The sequence below is a fragment of the Zonotrichia albicollis genome, chromosome 1 (assembly GCF_047830755.1).
Source record: "Zonotrichia albicollis isolate bZonAlb1 chromosome 1, bZonAlb1.hap1, whole genome shotgun sequence".
Taxonomy (NCBI): Eukaryota; Metazoa; Chordata; class Aves; order Passeriformes; family Passerellidae; genus Zonotrichia; species Zonotrichia albicollis.
Window position 1 is genome coordinate 22,802,899 of NC_133819.1, and position 22,133 is coordinate 22,825,031.

At 42.8% G+C, this 22,133-nt stretch overlaps 1 protein-coding gene across 4 annotated transcripts in view; it reads left to right on the top strand.

Moving 5' to 3' along the window:
* Positions 1-17,018: 17,018 nt before the first annotated feature.
* The window catches only part of CDK14 (cyclin dependent kinase 14), a 343,783-nt gene continuing 338,668 nt past the window's right edge, over positions 17,019-22,133 (top strand). For 3 of the 4 annotated variants that reach the window (XR_012579124.1, XM_026795414.2, XM_026795418.2), the window contains exon 1: positions 17,019-17,441. Coding sequence is in view for 3 of the 4 variants with exons in the window: in XM_026795414.2 (XP_026651215.1) it covers positions 17,351-17,441 (91 nt within the window). In the remaining variant the exon portion in view is untranslated. The remainder of the gene's footprint in view (positions 17,442-22,133) is intronic. The other variant, XM_005480263.4, reaches the window with a different exon arrangement.

The following is a 22,133-nucleotide window of genomic DNA, read 5'->3' on the forward strand; positions in this document are numbered from 1 at the left end:
TTTGTATTCAGTGTAGCCACAATTGGGAAAACAGCTATAGAAAGGTATCTTTGTATCTTTGTTTCTCAGGTGTATGAACAAAGGCATTTATCATCTTGGGTGTGAGCTTCCCCTCCTCCACACTTTTTCAACAAAAGAAACAGAAGGTATGCAACATAATAACAAATTATAAGTAGGGAAACAGCATAACATGGGCCTGAGAGTTGCGTCTCTGTTCATTGTGATTTTCTGATTTCCCCTTCATTCACAATCTATTCCCTTTCTTCTATTTACAGTTTTAGTGGTTATTGCTTGTTAATTTTAGTAGTGAAGGTATTGCTGTCTGAAAAAAAATTAAAATTTGTGTTTATCTTTCCACAGAGTACAGCTTCCAGTACTCAAAACTCAGGTGGGACAGGTTTAAGACTGATATTGATGGGTGTAATATTTATGTAAGTGAAGAAAATTTTAGAAAATTTAAGCATGTTGTTTAAACTTGTTGTAGGGCAGGAACATTTTTGCAACTTCAGAAATCTTGGATTTGTTGATGGCTCTATTTAGTTGTCTGTAACATGTCTTTCTTAATTGTTACTTAATTATTAAGTAGATGTACAAAGTAATTTTGGAAAAGGGTCAGTTATTTTTTCTGAGGGTACCGTTACTTCAGACTCCCATACATACAGTTCACCATGTATCCTTTCAAAGTTTCTTGTTATGCCAAGCAGGTGCACAAGGAGTGGCTCTGGGCTGTGTGCCTGTGGCTTGCAACCCTAGGATGCCCCAGCTGAGCTGCTGGACTTGCAGTTCTCTAGATTTGAGCCAGTCCAGAGAGAAATGGGGCAGAAACAGCTGGAATGCTTTTCTTGCTGTCTTTCTGAGTGACAGGGGCCAGACAGGAACAGAGAGGATGAAAGGCATTTTGAGAAAAAGTGATGAGGAGAAGGGAAGTCAATAGTCTGGGGAGACAGTGAAGCTGGCAGGAATTGCATATGGCTGTTCCCACAGTGCCTGCCTGAATCTGGGCTGTATAATCTTTGGTTTTGGGGTTCTAATCAGCCAGCATCTCAGACTGCCCCTGTGCTTCAAATCATGAGCTGGGGAGGTTACATGGGTGGAAGCTTTTCAAGGCTCACACAGGCTCTCATCTTTCCAATTGCAGCAGGGCCAAGCTTGCTGTTGATTGATTCATCCTTTCCATGGGTGCTAGCACTACCACTTGAAGGGCAGAGAGGAAGGAACTTGTCAAAATTATGTAGAAAGTGGCATGTCAGGACTGAAGTATAAATATCTCCAGAGTACTCCTAAAGTTGTGTTTCTGCTTGCTGGCACTTGACAGAATCCTCTGAGACCCTTCCTCAAAAGCTCCTTCGCCCAAAACTTAAAAGAAAGGGTCGTGATTCTGATAACCTTCAAACAACATTGGAAACTTTAATTTATTTTAATGGCTTCACACGGTTTATACTCAATATCTGGCTGAGCAAATACATTTAGTCTTTATTGTGGCATCATTAAAGCTTTGAACTGGGCATGAGAAGATTAAATGTTTAAATGTGTACATTGGCTCTGAAACCCAGAGCTCTGTTTTGTCAACTCAGTGTTAGCTTCCTGGCTAGGCCTTGTCATGTGTGAGTTCAAGTGTTTGGCCTCAACAGCACACCTTAGATATCAAGAAAAACTCTGCTTTCTTTTCTGATGCTGAGTTCCTACAAGAGATATTAAATGTCAGAGATGAGAACAAAATTCTTTGTTCCTCTTTGACTTCTCGTTGCTGTTTTAAGCCATGGTGAAGTGGTGAAGGATATGTGCAAGTAGTGAATGAGCCAAACCATCCACAAATGGGAAGAATTGTAAAAGGAGGCAGAAGGGAAATAGTGGAAAAACACTAAAGCAGTGATCAACAAATGGTGTTCTCTTTTGCACAACTCTGATTAGATTTGCATTTTTGTATTTTGTTATGTCCTGTCATCGTTAATAGAAATGAAAATATGCGACTGCACTGTATTGCTGCATCAGAAATTCCCAGGTTGATTCACTTGCTGCATCAATAACCAGGCTTAGTGTTTTTTTATAGGAAGGCTGTCTGAAAAGCACAAACTTTCCTTTTCCCTATCTTACATAGTTTACAGACAAAATAGTTAGTGGTGTCTTAAGTGAGCCTCCACAAAGTGGGAAGGTCAGAAGGTAAGTCTAGACCTAAAGAAACCTGCAGGTGGATTTCAGCAACTTAACAATTTATCAGTTTTCTGACTGAATGTCTCGACCATCAGTATGTATTATTAATCAAATGGAGTGACTTTTCTCTTGCTGATATAGCAATTGCTTTTAAACAAGAAAAAGTAATAGAGGGCAGAGTTTCTGAGCTGTCACTTTGAGTCAAGTGCTGGCATGGCAGATAAATGGGTGATAGACTAAGCAAAGTCACTTTGAGAACCCTGTAAGCTTGAATTTGTTTGTGTATTAACATGTTGAAGTAAGATGCAGAAAGAAGATAAAGATATTTACAGTTGGTCCAGAGACTTGGCAGCTGTTTGTTGTTGTTGGGTTTTGTTTTCTTCTTTTCTTTTTAATTTGACCTTCAGTCCAATCTCTTCAAGGAGTTGTCAAGTAGCAGCATGGCAAAAAGGATTAGGAAATGTTTGATTACCCCAAGTCGATGTGGATTTTCATACCACTCTTTCTGTCACAGTTGCTAGGCTCAATACTCCTCTGACCTGCATCCCAAGGGCAACATTTCATGTACACCCCAATGGTCCCCTGGCTTGAAATACTGTCTGGCACTTGGTGTTCTCAGAGCAGCCCTAGTTACTCATTTCCCATGCATCAATTCAGGAATTACACACACTTCTGCCCTCAAGGAGAGTCCTTTAAGTTCCCATTACTTGGTTTCATTATTTCTTTTTCCTTTTTATGAGCATCACAATTCTTTTTACCAGATGACCTAAGTTCTTAGTCCTGGCAAAGGAGGGTTTGTAACATTTCAAGATAGTAGTCTCCATGATGACTAATTTTGACTCTTATATTGCAGTACCATCATTTTCTTTAATGCTGCTTTCTTCTTCACATATATTCTCAAAATACCAATAACCTAGATCACCACAGTGTGAATTCAGATCACTTACCCTGGACAATTGAGCCTGCTGTGGAAGAGTCAGCATGGCATCTGCCAAGGGAAATCCTGTCTCCCAGACCTCCTGGCTTGTAAGAAGGTGATAGTGAGCACACAGGGAAAATCCATTTGACTCCTAATAATTTTTTTTACCAACACTGAGTAACTTATTTTAAAAAAGATGGTTTGTGGCAGAACTGAAATTGTTGCAACAGACCCGTACAGTGCTTTGATGCTTTATTTGAACAGCACATGGCCTTTGTTTTTATGATGTTTGATGCTTTATTTGAGCAGCAGGACAGAGGCTCAACCTCAGCTCGTTCCTGGGACATGGTTGTTGGTATGGCTTGTATGTTCCTGGGACATGGTATGTTGCTTTCATTGCAGTTGCAAATCAAGAGGAGGCACATGGAACTTGCATGGCACCATCTTGTCATGGCTGCATTTCTGGGCAAGCTGGTGAAGAGATGGCTCATTCAGGGCTCCCCTCAGATGCAGTACCATGTGCAGAGTGGAAAAGCATTTCCATTCTTCAGTACACACCAGTAGAGATCAGATGCAGTGGATTAGGAGAACCAATTTCTTTCTGGTTTTTAGTATAACTTCTTTCTGGGTCTCAGTGACATCCCCAAGTTTTCCCTCAAGGGTTATTGTTGGTCTGGTGGAATTTTAGCAAAGATCCAAATGTCAGCACAGCAGTGTCATCCTCCTGAGTATCTCTTGCTGCTGCAAGGGAGCTTCACACCTGAATAACAAAGACATTTAGAGAGTGGTTTTATAATAATCTTAAACACACTGAACATCTGTCCTGGGTTGCTAAAGTCATGACTAGCTGGTGCTCTGAGTAGCTCCTGCTGAAACACAGACTTCATGTTGGTGTTCAGTTCTATCCTCAAAATGAGGGTGATTCACAGGACTAAAACTGGGTGTAGGTTGAGGCATGGTGAATTTGAGTCAGTGGGATCAGACAGACTATGACTTCTAAGGCAGAAATACCCAAATTATCCTGAGGTAATCAGGATCCAAGCCCATCTCCAATTCCCCTTTTATCAAAATGCCATTCCCATCTGTGAAGAAAATAATATGGAAAAAAAAGCCCCATGTTTCTAATAACAAACAGATCAACATAGGAATAGATTTCTAAGGCAGAATCCATCAGCTGTGATGACTCTTGCCTTTATTATATGTCCATGTTCTAGGAATATCAAGCAGCAGCTTCATCAGACTGCAATGTGCTTGAAATTAGCAAAATAAGTGAATATTTTCCCCTGGAGCTTACCAAATATTCATATGGGCCCCTGTGTCAGAGAAGAGACTGTTTAGTGCTCTAGCATGGGCCTATGAAATTGGAAAAGGAGAATTCAAGATTATCCCAATGCTCAATGCTGATGAGTTTGTCCCCTCATCAAACATAGAATACAATGGTTAGCCAAAGCTGCCCAGGCTGAAGGTATTCCAAAATGGGCAATAAAATGGTTGGATGCAGGAAATCCTTTAGCACAAAGGGATTTGAGCATCAGAATTGAAATAGTAGTGAGGGATGGTACAAACCCATCTTCACAGAGAAATTTAGAGAATCCTTTTTCCCATGGGTTGGGTTTTGACCAGATGCATTTTGTTCAGAGGCTTTGCTCTGGGCTGCAGTGACATGCCTGACACTTGGGTTTTTGTCTGGGTTTTGTAACTCTGTAGGTAAAACTGTGACTGTCCTTTTAGCTCATTTCTTTTTACATCACTTGCACTAGTTCAGTCACTCACCCTGCATTTTGATTAGTGGTATGAAACCCCTAATCGCCCAATTAGAATGTGTAATGACACTGTAAAAATCCCTATTAAACTGAGCAGAGGAATATTTTAAAAAGCTTGTAATAGTAGTCACTGGATGTGATAGTAGAAGAGGGAGGATAGATATATGAGGTTTATTACATGCAGATAACATGGTACTTTCCAAATTGAACTTCAAAGGACTATGCTGAGTTTATTAATGTAATTACTTATATGAAAAATTATCAGAATATAATGAATAAATTAGAAGTGCTATCTATATAGTACATTATCTGTGTAGTTTTTCAGACTGGAATTAAAAAGAACACAAAGAATTACAAGAATTTAGGCTCTTGTTTTCACATTAACATGGTATTTAAAATGCTTCTAGATACTTTGTGAAACTGTTATAAATCAGATTTAGACAGAGGAGAGGGAGATAGAAATCTCTCTGCTTTCATTTGGAAGAGTCAGGAAGTCAGTGCTGTTTTCAGACATATATTGCTGAATTTGGCAGCACAAACACTAGAGCCCTCTCCCTCAGAGGATAAATAGGGAGTCCAGAAACCATTGGGAAATAAATAGGAAATAAATAAGAAAATAAGTAAGGAAATAAATAGGAAATAAATAAGGAAATAAGTGAAACCCTTTGACTCCTGTTGCTCACCTACACTCGAAGGTGAGTTTTTCCATCTACGAACCCTGAGCCAGTGTTCTGTATTTGCCACTGCTGGGGCAGGCACACAAGCCTGGGTGCCAGATGACAACAGCCATGCAGGGATGCTCCAGCTGCCTGCCACTCGGCCTGGCTGCACTACCCGAGTGCTCAGACAGTGGAAGAAAAGCACAGTGCTGGATTAATTTCTATTCATGTGGAAAGATTTTTTTTTTTTCCAGAACAGATTTTTAAACTTTGGAAAACATGAATAGATAGACTCTGCAAATAGACAAATGTGTCAGTCATGTATTTAATGCCCTCAGGCTAGACACCAGCAAATCTGGTGATCAGACAGGCCCGTGATGGACTTGTATCCTGAATATGATGGAATTGTTCTACAGTGTTGGTTTTGATCATTGCATTGGTTAGCACTTCTCTTAAATGAGAATCACAAGGGAACTGTCATTTGAATGAGTACATAATTAGATCAGGTTGTGAAGCAAGAGAAGGAGCCATGAAACTGTCTTTTATTAAAAATTTCCTTCCTGACATTCTTATCAGTACGCCAAATAAATTAAAAATATATTTTTCCTTTTATTCCCTAGTTGCATTACCTGATGAACTCTTATTCTAAAATACAGATACATGGCTTCAGCCAAATTAAGACAGACAAAAATACACTTAATGAAGGAGAATGCTGAAGCAGCAAGGAGCATAACTTGGGAACTGGGATTTGCAGCAAAAGAAGTATCAGTTAGCTTTTAAAATCATTTTGAACACAGTAAGGCAAGTCTTCTCTTCAAGATATTCTCTGAAGATCTATGATACAAAAGTGCACTCATTTACTCATCATGAAAGCTGCTCAGCTGGGTGGAAGGCTAGAAGCAGCCTGAACTCTTTGTCATTACTGGGACCAATGTTCTTGTTGACATCAAACACAGACCATGAATCACAGCAGCTGAGCTGTTTGTTTGGAAAGACAGATAATCTTTGGATAACACTGCACCACAGGAAGCCCTGCTAGGTCACTGGCTATCACTGCCCAAGGCCAATCTCTAGTCCTTGGTGTAAAAGTTGAAAAAAAATAGAGTGGTGCTGTGGAATCATCCTGTTTCAAGTACACAATTAAAAAAAAAAAATCAAATTTAGACAGCACCCAACACTGGACTCAGTTAAATGACAGAAAACGTTCATCTCTGTCCAGCACCTGGAGCTGCAGGTGCAATGAACCCTCTGAGAGCAGCAGAGGGTCTGTGGTTGCTGTGCCTTGAAGCACACTGGAGAAGGATCTGGTTTACAGCAATGGTTGGGCACTACAGCACTGCTGGTTTGAAAGTTCAAAATGACCCAGATTCAGAGAGAAACAGCACCAAGACAAGAGTAATTCTGTCATGCAGGAAAAGAATGGCAAGAAGTTACCAAGAGGTCATATCACAGCTAAGTTCCTTCCTTTGTTCTGATTCAACTCCTGTTCATTGAATGACGCTGTACTACACCTTCTTACCTGTTTTACCCTGAAGAACATTCAGAATATGCTCCCTTCTCTTCCTCTTGGTAGTCTCTTTTCTCTGCTGTTGCTCTTGTTACAACATCAGTTATTCTGATTTACTGGCTTTCCACCTTTCCCCTTCTTGATCCCAACAACTGAGAAATTGACTGAAATACTTTCAATCAGCCTAAGGTTCTTCTATGACAAAGTAGCTATGTATGAACTGGGGGCACTAGGTGAAAAGATGGGTCTAAAACAACAGAGATTTTGTTTCATTTCATTGGTGTGGAGGAGTGAGGGCTTAGTGTCACCTCCTTTGGGATGCTTGGAGCACCACATGCAATTATGAGAGCCTTGTGTTGTGAACTCAGGAAGCTGGAATTATCAGGGGCTTTCCTTAGGACTCTATCACTCACAAACTTTTTCTGAAAGAGATTTGTCTTAGCAGGGACTCTGTCAAGTGAAGCTTTCATTAGAAAAAAATTACTTTGCAGTGAATTTGTCTTCTGAATCACTCTTCAGAGACCTTTTTCCCTGGGTATATGTACTTATTTATATTGTGTATCACTTTTTATAAATCTTAAAGACAAATCCATTCTGGATGGCTATAACTGCAAGAGGAATTTCAGAAATACTGTAAATATTTTAGCAAGTAATGTAGGTTTATTTACTTTTTAACCTCTTACTGTAATAAACTGAACCACACTGAAAGTCCTCTTCATTTTACCACATTTTCTAAGCTTCTCCTTATAAAGGAAAAACAAATACATATTCTGGAAATTTCTGTACAATAAATGAAGTCCTGATAGAGTAACTTGTGAGCAGTGAATTTTGTTTATATAAACTTAAAAATAAGAATGAGAATTAACTTCTTATTTTCATCAATTAGATAAAGGGTACTTAATTTCAAATTTAGGTACTTAATTTCAAATTTGAGGTTAGTGGACATGAGTGTATCCAGGCTTGAAATCTCTGGGTTTTTAAACGTGATATTTAAATCCTCAGTAAAATATATAACCAAAGGATGTCAATGCTGAATAAAGTTACTTGCAATATTACATGTTTTTTGGGATCAATTTGTTACTGATGCAAGCAAACTCATCTTGTAATAGTCCACATTTACATATAGATCAACAGCAATAATTAATTTGAGAGTTCAGTGGGGTACCAGGACCTCTAACCATTAAATTCTGAAGCCACTGTACAGTTCTGGTTACCAGCTGTGCAGGGATGACTCTAAGGTCTTTCTCTCTGTGTCAGACTCACTTCCTTCTGTTCAGATATGAGCCTCCTCTCTGCTAACTCCTCTTGTGTGTCCAGCTGATCATCCCAGTCCACTGCCTTCCTCTTCATATCATCCTCTCACCCATCCCTCTGGTCTGTCTCCTTGCATCCAGCCCTGGTGCCTCAAAAATGCAAGTTTCCAAGAGACTGCTTGGCCCTTGGAGAGCACTCCCTCCACCCAGCACATCTCACAGACTCACAGCCACAGGATATTCTGAGCTGCAGGGACCCACAAGGATCATCAAGTCCAGCTATTAAGCAAATGGGGATCAAACTTACAGCCTTGGTGTTATTAGCACCATGCTCCAACAATATTTGCTCCTGATTTCATTTTCCATCACCCTTGGAGGGCAGTGTGTTTTACACACAGTCCTTTCCACAGAGGCAGTGGGATCCCAGTGGGAACTTGCTGTGCAGCACTGGCCAAATAGTGCTCAGGCAGTGCACAGAACTGACTCTGGGTAGCTAAGCCCACAGGTGCTGTTATCTTGTTATTATCTTATTTCCAGAGTCCCATAACTTCTGGGCGGTTTTCTCACAAGCAGCTCTTCACAGCAATGTTGTTGCTGCTTCTTCATCAAGGCTCCTCCTAGGCTCTCCCTGACTGGCCAACCCACCCCCTTTTATCCCAGTTATCTTCATTAGCCACAGCTGCTGCCCAATTAAGGACATCACAGCTGCAGCCCATTTAGAACAACTAGGATCAGGGCAAGGCCACTTATACAATACAGATATTTTACTATTTCCCCCTTTTCTTTTACTTACAGGTATTCAAATACAATACATACATTTCCCCATGACTCAAAGGCCATTTACAACACACACAGCTCCTTGCCCAAAGGCCACATTTCTCACAGCTCCTCAACTCAAAGGCTACGTTCTTCTACAGCTCTCAGCTGTCCTATCTTCTATCACATCTTGCTGTTGTTATATTTCTAGAGTCCCAGCTCTCAGGCTGCCACAGCTCTCAGCTGTCCTATCTTCTATCACGTCAGGGTCACCACTTGTTATTATCTTATTTCTAGAGTCCCATACCTTCTGGGTGGTTTCCTCACACACAGCTCTTCACAGCAGTGTTGCTCCTGCTTCCTCATCAGAGCTCCTCCTAGGCTCTCCCTGACTGGCCAACCCACTCCCTTTTATCCCAGTTAGCTTCATTTGCCACAGCTGCCACCGAATTAAGGACATCACAGCTGCAGCCCATTTAGAACCACTAGGATTGGGGCAAGGCCACTTATACAATACAGATATTTTACTAGGACTCCTATTATGCACAGGAGTGAGCTGAATGAGGATGCCACTGCACCTAATGCAGATGCTCTCTCCTCTGACTTGTTTCTTGCTAGTTTGTATGAACAACACTTCATTAAAATAACTCATGTTGCCACTGGCTCATAGGTCAACCACACTGAGTTTTCGCAGTACTGTCCTGACAAGGCTGTCACAAGTGCCATAATTAGTTGGTGTGCCTGGAGACCATCACAAATTTGTTACGATAACCTGGGCTTTTTTCCTCCGAATTTTGCAGGAGGTCTCATCTTTTAGCATTTACTTCATACATTATTTTAAAACAAAATGGAGGAAATTGTCATATTTAATTTTCACACAGGTTCAGGTACTTTAAATCTGGCAGCTCCTTCTTGTACAGAGTGACTTTTGCTCTTTCTCCATGCAACTAAAATCCTCTTCATTTCACAGACTGGCTGCCACAAGCTCCTAACCTTCAGTTTTGATAAAGGTTCTTTATCCAGGTTCCAAAATCTCTTTTATAGGTCATCTTTCCACCTTATCATCCTGAGTATCTCTTTTCCACTTTGTTTCTTTCTACTGCCTCTCCACCTTCTGCTGCATTAAACACCCCCACCTTTTCTTTCCTTTTAAAACTCCTAATTACATAAATCTTTGCATTTCCCAAGTTCTGTGGTGACACCAACCCCTGCCTCTAATTAGTGTTTCCAGCTCTTCTTCAGTTGAATTTTCCTTAAAATGTCTTTATACTTTTCCCCCTAACTCCTGGAAGCAGGGCTTTAAACAAACACAGAGCCTCTCTTTCATCTTTCTCAAAATCACATATTGCCTGGGAGTTTTACTCCACAGTGGCCAATTTGCTGTTTCTTGTGCTTTTGACTCATTTTGCAGAGGATGGGTACTGCCATCCTTCAACTGTCACAATTTCTGTGGCCAGCCTCCATTGGAAATTTTGGCTGCAACACTTTTGTGTAGAGACCATACCTGCATTACCTGGAGGGACATCACTTCTGTGTGGTTCCTTATCACTATATAAGCCCCTAACTGGCAACCAGAGCCTTTACTGCTGCTGCACTGTAAGAAAGACCTGGACTGAGAGATCAGGAGCTCTCATTTGGGGTGATTCTGTGAAGACTAACGATATTGCAAGCTGGTAGTGAAGGAGAGTATTCAGTTGTGAATTTGTGGCACTTAATTTGTGCAGTAGTTTGTTACCACAGTGATAGGAACTAAATAAAACTGTAAGATGCAGGTTCTGAAACCTTCCCTTCAGCAGACTGCCATGTGGGCTGGACTGTTTTTAACTGCCTTAGGTGCTGATTTTGGGATAGAACTGAGCAGAAAGAACAAGCAATGTTTTCCTGCATGCCTGAAGCCCATCCAGATTTTCATGTTAAGAGGGCAGATCTCCATTTTGACAAAGAAGCCTTTCATGTATAATACTTGCAAATATTTTGTATTATTTTTGAGGGAGAGTTTCTCTCTCCACAGGGAGATAACATTCTCATTATGCTCTGTCCTCCAGGTTCAAGCAGTCCAAAAGAGTACAGAGAAATATAAGTAAATGGAGTTCATCTGCTTCTATGGCATGTTTGCTTATAGTCATTACAAATGATTTTACTAATTAAGAAATGGGGAAAAAATAGCAGAGCAAGAGAAAGTTGGGATATCTTAGAAATAAAGTAGAAATATTTTGAGCTTGTTTCCAAGAGATATCAGTATATGGGTTTTTAATTTTGCACATAGTGCTTAAATATTCACACCTAGAATCAATATAGGCTTTGTGTGCCTGTGTGTTTTCAAAATCATGGGTTACCTACAAGAGAACCCTTGTCCATGAGAAATTTCCTCAGGCTGTGTATGCCAGTTATCACATTTTCCCAGCCCAAATCACTTGGGCTTTGTATGTGTAGAGGCACAGACTTCTGCACACATAATGCTACAGTGCTGATGAGATTTTGCTGTGAAGAAAACTTGTGCTGTTACAGTAAACACCCTTTATTCAATATTTCTGATAAAATGACATAATGCACATTTGCTTTTTAAGTGCATCTAGGTGGATCAACCTCAGCCTTCCTGCTGTTTCATTTTGCATCATTTTCATCATGAGTATTTGCTGAAATTTTAGGTGACTTCAAAACATTCATATCTAAAATCACAATGATTGGGGCCATTGCATATTAAGTCCCATTTCCCCTTTTACTAGACTTTTATCAAGATAGCATAAGAAAATGAGCTCACTAAAAGGTGTTTCTGCTTATTTCACAGGAACAGCATTCAGTATCAATGCTATGTTGCTAGGTAGCCAGGTGATTTTAAACTGGAAAGCACCTCAGCCCATTCCTGCAAACCTAGTTTACCTATACTTGCCCAGCAGAATCTCTGAGATGACACCATTTATATAGAAACATATATTGTAAAATATTTCAGCTCATAATAATAATGCTACTTTGTTAGTTTGAAGTATGTAGGTTTCTGATACATTGTCATTCGTGTTGGGGTGGTTTTTTCTGTTTTTCTGCACCCTGTATCCTCAGTGGGATTTTCCCACATCTATGTGTACTAGGTCTGGCTGGAATAGAGTTAATTCTCCTCATGGCAGCTCGTATGATGCTGTGTTTTGGGTTTGTGACCAAAACAATGCTGCTATATAGACTCTTTTTATTGCTGGGCAGCATTTGTTCAGCATCAAGGCTGCCTCTGTTTGTCCTGCTACCCAGCCAGTGAATAGAGCAGGGGTGCACAAGAGGTGAGGAAGGGATACAGGCAACCCAAACTGTGCCAAGCAATGTTCCATGCCATATAACAATATGTTCAGCAGTGCAGTGGAGAGGAGTGCAGTTTAGGAAGGCCAGCTGTCTTTTGCCTCAGGAACAGGCTGGGCATCATTCTGTGGGGGATGGCAAGGTATTGCCTTTGCGTCACTTTTTCTTCTTTCTTATTCCACTTCTTTGCTTATAGAATTATCAACCCATGAGTTTTCTTGTGTTTGGTCTTACTTTTCTGGTATGTGGGTGTGCAGTGCTCAGCTGCCCATGGGGGCTAACCCACAACTTTGTGTGACGGCCAAGCCAAAAAGAATCCATACCTTCCTGGGAGGTTAACTGCTCACAAACACCACAAGGAAGCTGCCTAACAGAGACAGGAGCTGCAAGCATCAAGGTTAAAGATGCTGTGTTTCACTTGCAGCCATTTAACCCCTGATGTGATGGTGTAAAGTAAGAATGAAACAGAAACAAGTGACCCCTTATGTTAATACATGAAATAAAGTGACCACGAGGGGGTACCAGAGGTGTAAAACCATGGATGGCTCAGCAGGTCACCTCTAACCAGCAGCTGGATATCAGGCAGCAGGAAACACACTTTTTTCCTGTCATACCTTTGGAACCATGCGTGTGAGCCTTAACTCATCCCTTCTTACCCCACAGAGCAGGCTTTGGCAACAGCAGCCAGGCTGGAGAGGCAATACCTGGGCCTATGAGCCCTCCGTTAATCAGCAGGGATGCATGGAATATCAACAAGGGGAAAATTTCCATATGTGCATAAAAACTGGGATTTAATGATGATCACCAATAAGGCAACATACATATATATATTTATTTTTATATATCACGCATGAGAACTTCTTGTGGGAACAAGTTATGATGTGGATGCAGATTGCACACGTACTGTTCTGCTATTGCCAAAGTTTAATTTTTGTCACTAATGCATTTTGCTAGCAGAGCTTAAAGGTCATGTCCCTAAGGATATGACACCATTTGTGTTAGCAGAGCCTGGCTTTCTCTTCAGATAATAGTCATCTTGGACTGAGTACCATTAGAGGACAAGTGAAAGTGAGATTGGGGAGGGGAGAAGAGGAGGGGGTGTGTTGTGTGACTGTACATCCATCTTCATCACTGGAGGGTCATGAAAGGATTGCTGTGTGTTAACAAGCAACACTGCTCCAAGCACTCAGGTCCCAGACGCTGCAGCAGAGAGATCTTTTCAAGGTGAGCAGACTGGCCTGATGCAGAATGTCTCCAGCCAGAGAGATTTATGAAAATCTACTTTATACTGGCAGCAGAAGGCCTGACAAGACAGTGCTCTCCCCGGAGAAGTTACACTGACTATTTAATATCCCTAGAGAGCTTTACTGCTTTCCTCCAACAGACCACTTCATGCAAGGTCTTACTCTGCCCACATAACTCCAAATCAATGGCATTAACTACCTCTTCCACAAATACACACTGCTTGTTTATGTGCTCCTAAAATTTCTGAAATTCAGACACTTGGCCCAGGAATGTAACTTAAGTACACTGCCTTTTGAGAGCCCCTAAGAAGTGTTACAGGGTCAGGGGTGGGGGGCACACAACAAACACTGGGGTTTAGAGAGAGCTCAGACCACATGAAATTACCCCATAAAATCAACAGCAAGTGCCCTGAGACCTGGGGAGTGCACAGATCAGTGTGACACCCCGAGCCACCATCTGCACCACGCATCACAGATTTATTTTTCTGTCGTTTCATCTTACCCTGCGAGTGATGAGCAGCGCAGCCTTGGCTGCTCCCTCTGCGGCGAGGAGGCTGCTCTGCTGGCACACCCTGTGCTCCAGGCCCATGACCAGGCTGCTCGCAGCTCCAAACAATATGTTCCTGTACACAATAACGAGCAAACTGCCAGCCCTGCTGTCTCCCCTTCTTCGGAAATAACCCACACCTCAGTGTGACACACTGAAACCGTGAGGCTCTGAGACACCGAGGAGAATGCTTCCCCTTGTCCAGCTTGCAAGGGATATCTTGGCAACTATTTTTCCTGCACTTGATAATACTTACATTTGCAGAGTGATTCAGCATGACTCAGTGTCAGCAGCAGAGGCCAGGATTTGTAGTGAATTCTTACCAAAGCCAGGAAAGGAGATGCTTGGGTCACAAAGTAACTGCAAGCAGTTTTTGTTTTGGGTGTTTCTTTGGAGAGCTGATGTAAGCAAAGGTGCTGTAAATAATGTGCCTGGCTTTTTATAAAACAGATGCCCCATTAAAGGCAAACATGCTTTAACTTGGTAGAGGCTTGTGGAAGAAAGCAGCAAACAACAATATCATTTTGCATGTTTTTCATGGTAATTTCTTATGCCTCAAATTGAAAGACTTAAAACAGACCTGAAATCCTGTCCCTACAAGGAAGCAAAACATCATCATCAGAGTAGCTGCTATCTCTGTGGTTTCCTAATTGCATATTTCTGCTTTACTGGTTTCCTGAGATGGGTGATGAAAATACAGAGATGAGAAATAAGAACCACCAGTTTATGTGCTTGATCAAAGCTACAAAAGTGATTCCACATTCCTGAATTCAATGAATTTTCAATACTACTGCCCTTGGAAACAGAAGAGATTTGGGCTGGGGAGAGAACAAAGAAGGACTTTCACAGAAATATTTCTGCCAAATAAAGACCACGGTGGGAAGAATGACACAAATTGCAGGATGCAGTTGGAGAATCTGTGCACAGCTGGAAGCTTGTCCTTCCTCTGGTGGAAAAAGTCTGTGTAACATCTCTGCATCCTGAGGTTGTACAATTTTCAGAAGACAAGACCTGGGTTTCTCTCACTTGGCACCACACTGGTGTCTAATTCAGGCAAAATTTTCATTGATCTAAAAGACCCTGACATATGCTTATAGATCATTCCCAAGCAGCTGCAAAGCCAGATGCTTCTCAGAAATTTTGGGTTGCTTGTTTTTCTGTGAAAGAAAGACTGCAATAGCCTGGCAGAGACTCGTCCTTCACAAGTGATAAAGTGAGAGTTTACTTAGGAATAGGAAGGAAAAAAGGGAATATTTTTCCAAATTCACTAGATGCTAGGATCTAGACTAATTCACTAGGTAAGACAGCATCTATCAATTAAGCATGGTTAGTTACAGGTTCCTAAGAAGCTCTCAGAAATGATATCCCTAATTGCTGAAAGCAAGTCACAGACTGAACTATAGCTCTGTTAGTACAAGTCTCAGCCAAACAGCAGAGCTACCTGGAGTGAATGGTGACACAGAAAATGCAAAGTGCTCAGATGTTAAATTCAGTTTCAGCTCCTGGACCAGAATATTTTATGTATGATGATGGATGGCATTTGCCTCTCCACAAAGAACAGGGGTAGTAATTTCAGATTCAGACAAAGATCAAACCATCAGCCATTATTAAGGACTTAAATGTAATTTTCTTGAAATTATTTAGTTAAACATCCTTAAACACTTGTGTTCTCCCTCCCTTTTTCCTTTTAGTGCCTTTGTCTGTTTCTTCTTAATTTTTATTTCTCCTCCTTTTCCCTGTACTGCTCTCTGCAAGGTTCCAGTTTCCACCATTTCTCACTTTCCTTCCATAACATGACATAGCCAACATTGAAAATGTCATTTTAGCTCCTGTTTCAAAGATGCTAGCAGGGTCAAGAGGATTCACACTTCCAAAAAAAACCTTTTTATCAAACTGTCTGTACATTGAGGTGTAACGCCTAAGACATTTTACCAGCACTGCTGTACTGCTTTATGGCAGGACAAGTTCCCATTATCTTGCATGCCACAAGAGGCACGTGGATATTCTACATATAGTAGATTAAAATAGAGAATTGTAATGGATTTCCACTCAACATGCTGCATACTGTCCATCCCTGCTACATTGTAGCAGAAAGACTCAATCCCAATCCCGGAGCATAGACTTGCAGTTGGCTTGAACCCAACTCACCTAAACACTTGTCTAGACAAATGTGCTCCTGAAACTGAGCTTAGACACCCTCTAATCCCAGTAAATTGTGTTAGGTGGCCTCATTAAAACCCAAGTTCATTTTAACCAGATAACATACATTAAAATACAATTTGAGCCACAAAGACTTGGGCTTTAAAATCTTACCTAACATATTGTTCTCCAAAAGTACCCACTTTAGACTAGACACAACCATTCATTTTGATGGGTTAAACTGATTTATTTTTCAGTGACGTTGCTTCAATTGAGTTAACAAGCTCAAAAGCTCCCAACACTCATTAAGTTGCAGGCTAATGCACATGAAGGTACATTATCCGGCTGTGCCTGGACACGCACGTGGAGGGTACCCCAAGTTTCAGCCGGACGGGCCGGCTGCTCTCGGTGACGGCGGTGCCTTTCCCCGTGCCCACCGCAGCAGCGGGGGCAGCGCTCCCCGCCCGCCGGCCCTGGGGGTGTCTCCTTCCCCCGCCGGGCCCGCTCAGCCCCGGCCCCGCCGCCCGGGGGTTCCGCAGCGATCCCGGAGCCGGCGCTGCAGCAGCGGGGCAAGGGCAGCTCCGGGCGGGCGCGGACAGCCCCGGTGTCTCCGCCGCCCCCGAGCGCTCCGGGCGGCATCGCGGCCCCGCGGGCAGCGCGCATCCCCGGGCCCGGCCCCGGCGCTCTCCCCGGCCCCCCTCACGCCCCCGCCGCCGCCGCCGCCGCCCTTCCTCCCCGGGGCTCCCCGGCCCGCCCAGGCTCCTCCTCCTCCTTTCTCTCAGCGCACCCTCCCTCTCTTCCTCACGCCCTCCCTCCCTGCCGCTGGCGCCCGCAGCCCCCGGCCGGACTTTGCTGCCGCTGCTCCATCTGCCCTCAGCGCTGCCACCCTGCCCGCCCTGCCCGCCGTGCTGGGGCAGCCCGGGGCACCGGGCACGGGGCGATGAGCCGGGCGGCGCGGAGCGCAGCGGCAGCGGCAGCCGCGGTGTAGGCTCCTCTCCCGGGCCGGACCGGGACCGTCCCGCGGCTCCTCGGGGCGCGGAGAGCCCCGGGCCGGAGGGGCGCTGTCGGCGTCTCCCCGAGCCTGGGCAGCGGCGGCGGCGGCGGCGGGACGGGGGGGTCGCCCCCCGATGTGTGACATGATCGACTCGCAGTCCGCCGAGAAGATCAGCAGGATGAAAAAGTTGCGGAGAACTTTATCGGAGAGCTTCGGCCGAATAGGTGAGTCCCGGGCCCGACGGCGCTGCCCGCACCCGGGGTCCCGGCAGGGAGGGCGCGGGGGGCGGTGGGCTCAGCGCTGCCGGGCTGGGAACACCCTGACGACGCCGTCCGCGAAAAACATTTACTGGGAAGAAAGCTCGGGAAAGAAACAATTCCGGGAGCCCCAGCAGCGCTGCATGGGTCTGCGATGGAGTGAGCCCAAAATCGGCTGGGAGGAACAAACTGTGAATGAGAGTTGGCTGACGTGCCCTCACTGCCGAAGAGAAACCTCAACAGAAAGCAGTCGGGTATTTTCATTTTGTCGCAGGTCTGCTAGTTTATTTTTGGTCCGGGCTGCAGGTTGTTTTTAGTTGAAGTGTGAGATGCTGAAGCAGCGAATAGCGGCACAGTGATTTAGGGGGCCAGACAAAAGAAGTCTATCTGTCATCTGCTGGGAAGTCTTGTCGCTCTGTCACTGACATAAAGCATCCCGAGGCAGCGTCATCCGAATGCCAATGCCACCGCGATACCTCCCGGTGCCACCACACCGTGTTTGGTTTTGACACCAGTCTATTTTGCAGTTGAATTTGTTATTGAGAACAATGCCAAAGAGTTCTGGTCTGCTTGGACTGGTGTTTCTTTTAGTCTTTGGCACACTGTGTTGCTTAATTCACTGCTTGAAGCATCAGTTCCCACTGACATCATCAAGGCACGGCTGAGCGGGGAGAGGAGGTCCCTCGGCGGAGGTGTGGGGTGTCCCCGAGCTGGCGGCGCAGAGCAGCAGGAGGAGGCGCTGTAAGAGCCGAGGGCAGATGCAGCACCCCGTGTGTGCCTGCAGAGCCTCTGCAGACCTTCCACAGCCCCTCCATGCATTGCCCATCGGGAGGGCTGGCTGGCAGGCAGGGCAGCCTGCAGAGCTGTGAGGGGCTGTGAGGTGCCTGTGCCCCGCCAGGAGCTGTGGCCTTTGGCTCTCCCCAGTGACCCTACCCAGGATCTGTCCCAGCACACTTGGGCATTTTAATTTTTCACGTGCTGTGTATGCATTCAAGCACTGCAGGCTTTTAGGAGGATGATTGTCTTTGAAACTAGGTATTTTTATTGTCCTACTCCAGGATGAAAAAGACTGAGAAAAGCTTATTCTTACTTGTAAACCAGAGAGTTTCAAGGGGAAATGCAAAGTTACAGTTGTAAAGCAAGTATCAAGTCACTGTTACAAATCTTTTTGTCCCCATTTGAAAGCAGCTTTCACCTATTATCAGTCTTAAACTTGTAAAATACATTTAACTTTCTTTGATTAGAAGGAAAAAAAAAAAGAAGCAATCAGGTGTTTGGTCTGTTATATGTCTCTGTGCATGTATAAACACAGAGACACTCTTCCACAGAGCTGTGAAAGGGTTTTACTAATGGTGGAAGTCATTAACAAAGAAAATGTTTTGAATGAGGATGCTGCTTTGTTGTAACAGTGACAGTCCTGTTAATGCCTTTTAGGGATCAAGGCCCCTCTGGCTGGTAATTTCTGCATGTTTTATTTGGCTCGGTTGGGTGATCATCTCTTCTTGTCATTTTGCACAAATTAAACAAGCTTTCAGTTTCATTGGGAGCTCTGGCCTGGTTTTAGACGCACGGATATTTATGTCTGGAAGCTCCTCCAGCCCTGTGTGTGTGTGTGTGTGCAGGAGTGTAGGAGTGTGGGCTGGTATGTGGTTGGTTTGTTTGTTTGCTGGTGGTTGTTTTGTGATTAAAACACAGCTGCTACCAGCAAGTTTGTTCCATCTCCAGATGCTCAAATATATTGATAATCATTCTGGTAACGGCACTTTGAGCAAAAAAACTTCTAATGTATCTGTGTGAGGTTTGGAGATAGTCCACTCCCTGATACCAGAGCCACAGATAAGCCCAAGCAAAGAAACTCTGAACTTGCATACCAGGAAATCCTTGGTTAAAACATGTGCTGCACTTAACTCTTGTACTGAAGTGAAGGAGAGAAAACAGAAACCTCACTGGAAAAAGACTTCCTGGGTATTTGACATTTGGGTTTTAATGCTCTTTTTGTAGGTGCTGGTTGCTTGGTATGGTTAGCAAATTGCACATTAATTATATATTTCATTTGTAACTTTTTCAGTCATCTGCTCAGTTGTGATTTGACATAAACAATAAATTCCTGACAGAGGTAAAGGCCAGGCTGGATGGGGCTTTGAGCAACTTGGTGTGATGGAAATTGTCCCTGCCCATGACAGGGGAGTTGGGATGATCTTTAAGGTCTCCTCCAACCCAAACAGTTGTGTCACTCTGTAAAAGAGTGATGATATATTAACTTTTTCTGTTGTGCTTCGATGTCTGTGTTTTTGCAGGTTTAAGTACACAACATAGTATCATGAGCACAGTCATACAAATGATGTGAGAGTGCTGTGGTGTTTGAATAAATAATTAGTGAGTCAAACCTTCATGGGTTGCAGTAGGAAATATCTGGTGATCATTCTTTAAATGATAATGCACTGTTACACCTTCCCCCAGTGTTGGCAGTATTCCATCTACCAAATGCAATTCTCTCAAACTGCAAGACCCTAAACTTTGGTACCAGATTTAGATACCCAAGTTTATGTTAGCCTCTTGCTTAAGAGAAATGGAAATGTATCCTGATTGTCATTGGCAGTGAGCTTTTTTTTGTTAGACCTTGCAGGTTAACACTCAATAAACTGCATTTCAGACCCACTTCTCCCCACCAAGAAGTCCTCTCAATTTCAGAAGCTGTAGCTGCAATTAATTTATATATATATATATATTTTTTTTTTTTTTTTTCCACAGTGCCCTAAGGTGTGTTAGGTAACATTTGAAGCTATTTCTCCACCATCTCTAGACAGTGTAGTTATTCCTGGGGCACAGAAGAGGCCCAAAGGGTACCAACAGCAGCCTCAGGAAGACTTGACCCATTTTCTTTACTCTGAATTGATGCTTTGCATCCACTGGCTCTCCTGGAAGAGGGTGATGAAGATCTGGCTCATCAAACAAAACTGGGCTCAGTCCTGTAACTCTTAGAGTACCTAATATTGAAAATGCTTATTTTGCTGAGTTGAGAATTGTGATGTGTGAAATTGTCCACTCAGTCAGCCTTTTCCTGAGCATTCACTTTGTTCCATTATGTGCAAATCTGGCAGAGGATGACACAGTGCTGTGGTGTGCTGGGGGAAATGTGTGTGGTCCGTGGTGCTGCAGGGTGGCTCTTTGCTGCAGAAATTGTATTCTTCCATTCCTAGAGAAATGAACTGTCTTTGTAGCTTAGGTACCCTTTCTCCTGGCAGAAATTTTCTGGTGTTTCCAGGAGTGTCCCTCTTAAAAGTTATCATTAGAACTAATATTGCTAAGAATCTGAAAAAAAATGCATAATTCTTTTCATTTGTAAGTTTCTGCCAGCCTATTCATTTTTATATGAACATCCATATTTGTTTAAAAAAATTGTTTCCTTGCTTACAGACTGTGTTGACCATACAAGTGAACACATCATAACTACACATTAAGCAACTTTTAGAAATTCAGTTGACTCACTGTTTAATTTAGGATTTAAACCTTTATTAGGTTTGGTTCTTAGTTTTGCCCTTTGATAGTTATGTAATTAAATTATTAGTGAATAATTTAATAAAAGCATTAGTCATCTCTTAATTATGTGAAGAGTTCTTAGCTAGGCATTTGTTGAAGCTCATATGGCACCAGAATCACATGTGAGATCACTTCAGCCCATGCCATTTAACTCCTGTTTTCTTATGAGTTTCTTTAGCCAAAAACTAACACCAGATTGCAAAGAAAGAAAGGAGGAAAGAAAGAAAGAGAGAAAACATGGCTGAGATTTATCACAGTGTGCTAAAAGCTATCCATGGCCTTTCTGAGCATCCCTGGGCTTTGTTAGTAGCTCCTCACTGATACAAAGGTTATCTCCACTAATCTCCTCTGATGTACATCCACATAGCTCACATACCTGAGATAATGAGAACTTCGTTTGTAAACAGTTTAATTTTTTCTTAAGTTCAGCAGAATTTTTTTTAACAGTTTAAAAAGGAAAAGATTGCATCAAGGAGAAAAAGGTATTTTTAATATAGCTTGTTCTATAAAATATGCTGCTTTGGTGTCTTCTTTGGGAGATGCTATGCAGTGAATTGGTTGAGACTGATATCATTATTAAACAGAATCTCATTAAATGGGTGGCCAGAACTCTTATACTCTTTTTTGTGATTCTTAAAAGCCCTTTTTTAGTCAAAGGCAGAAGCTAAAGACAAACCAAATATATGCAATGGACCACACATTCCCATTTCTTGTTCTGTTACACTGTGAATTTTGTTTAGCTATCTGTTTGGCTATTCCTGTAGTGTTCTGGTCATGTGAAAATCTTGGGTTTTGGTAAGGGAGAAAAGCTTGTCAGCACAGCTTAAGGAGTGTCATTTACTAATTTATAGCTTTTATGTCATTGTGACCTGAATGGTAATTGGGAAGATTATAAGTGTGTTTTTAAAAAGTGTTACACAGGTTGGGGGTTCTCCTTCTCTTTCTTCCCATCTCTTTCCTTCTCTTTCCTTCTCTTTCCTTCTCTTCCTTCTCTTTCCTTCTCTTCCCTTCTCTTCCCTTCTCTTCCCTTCCTTCTCTCTCTTTCCTTCCTTCTCTCTCTTTCCTTCTCTCTTTCTTTCTCTTTCCTGACTCGTAGTTCTGAGTACTTGGGATTTGCAC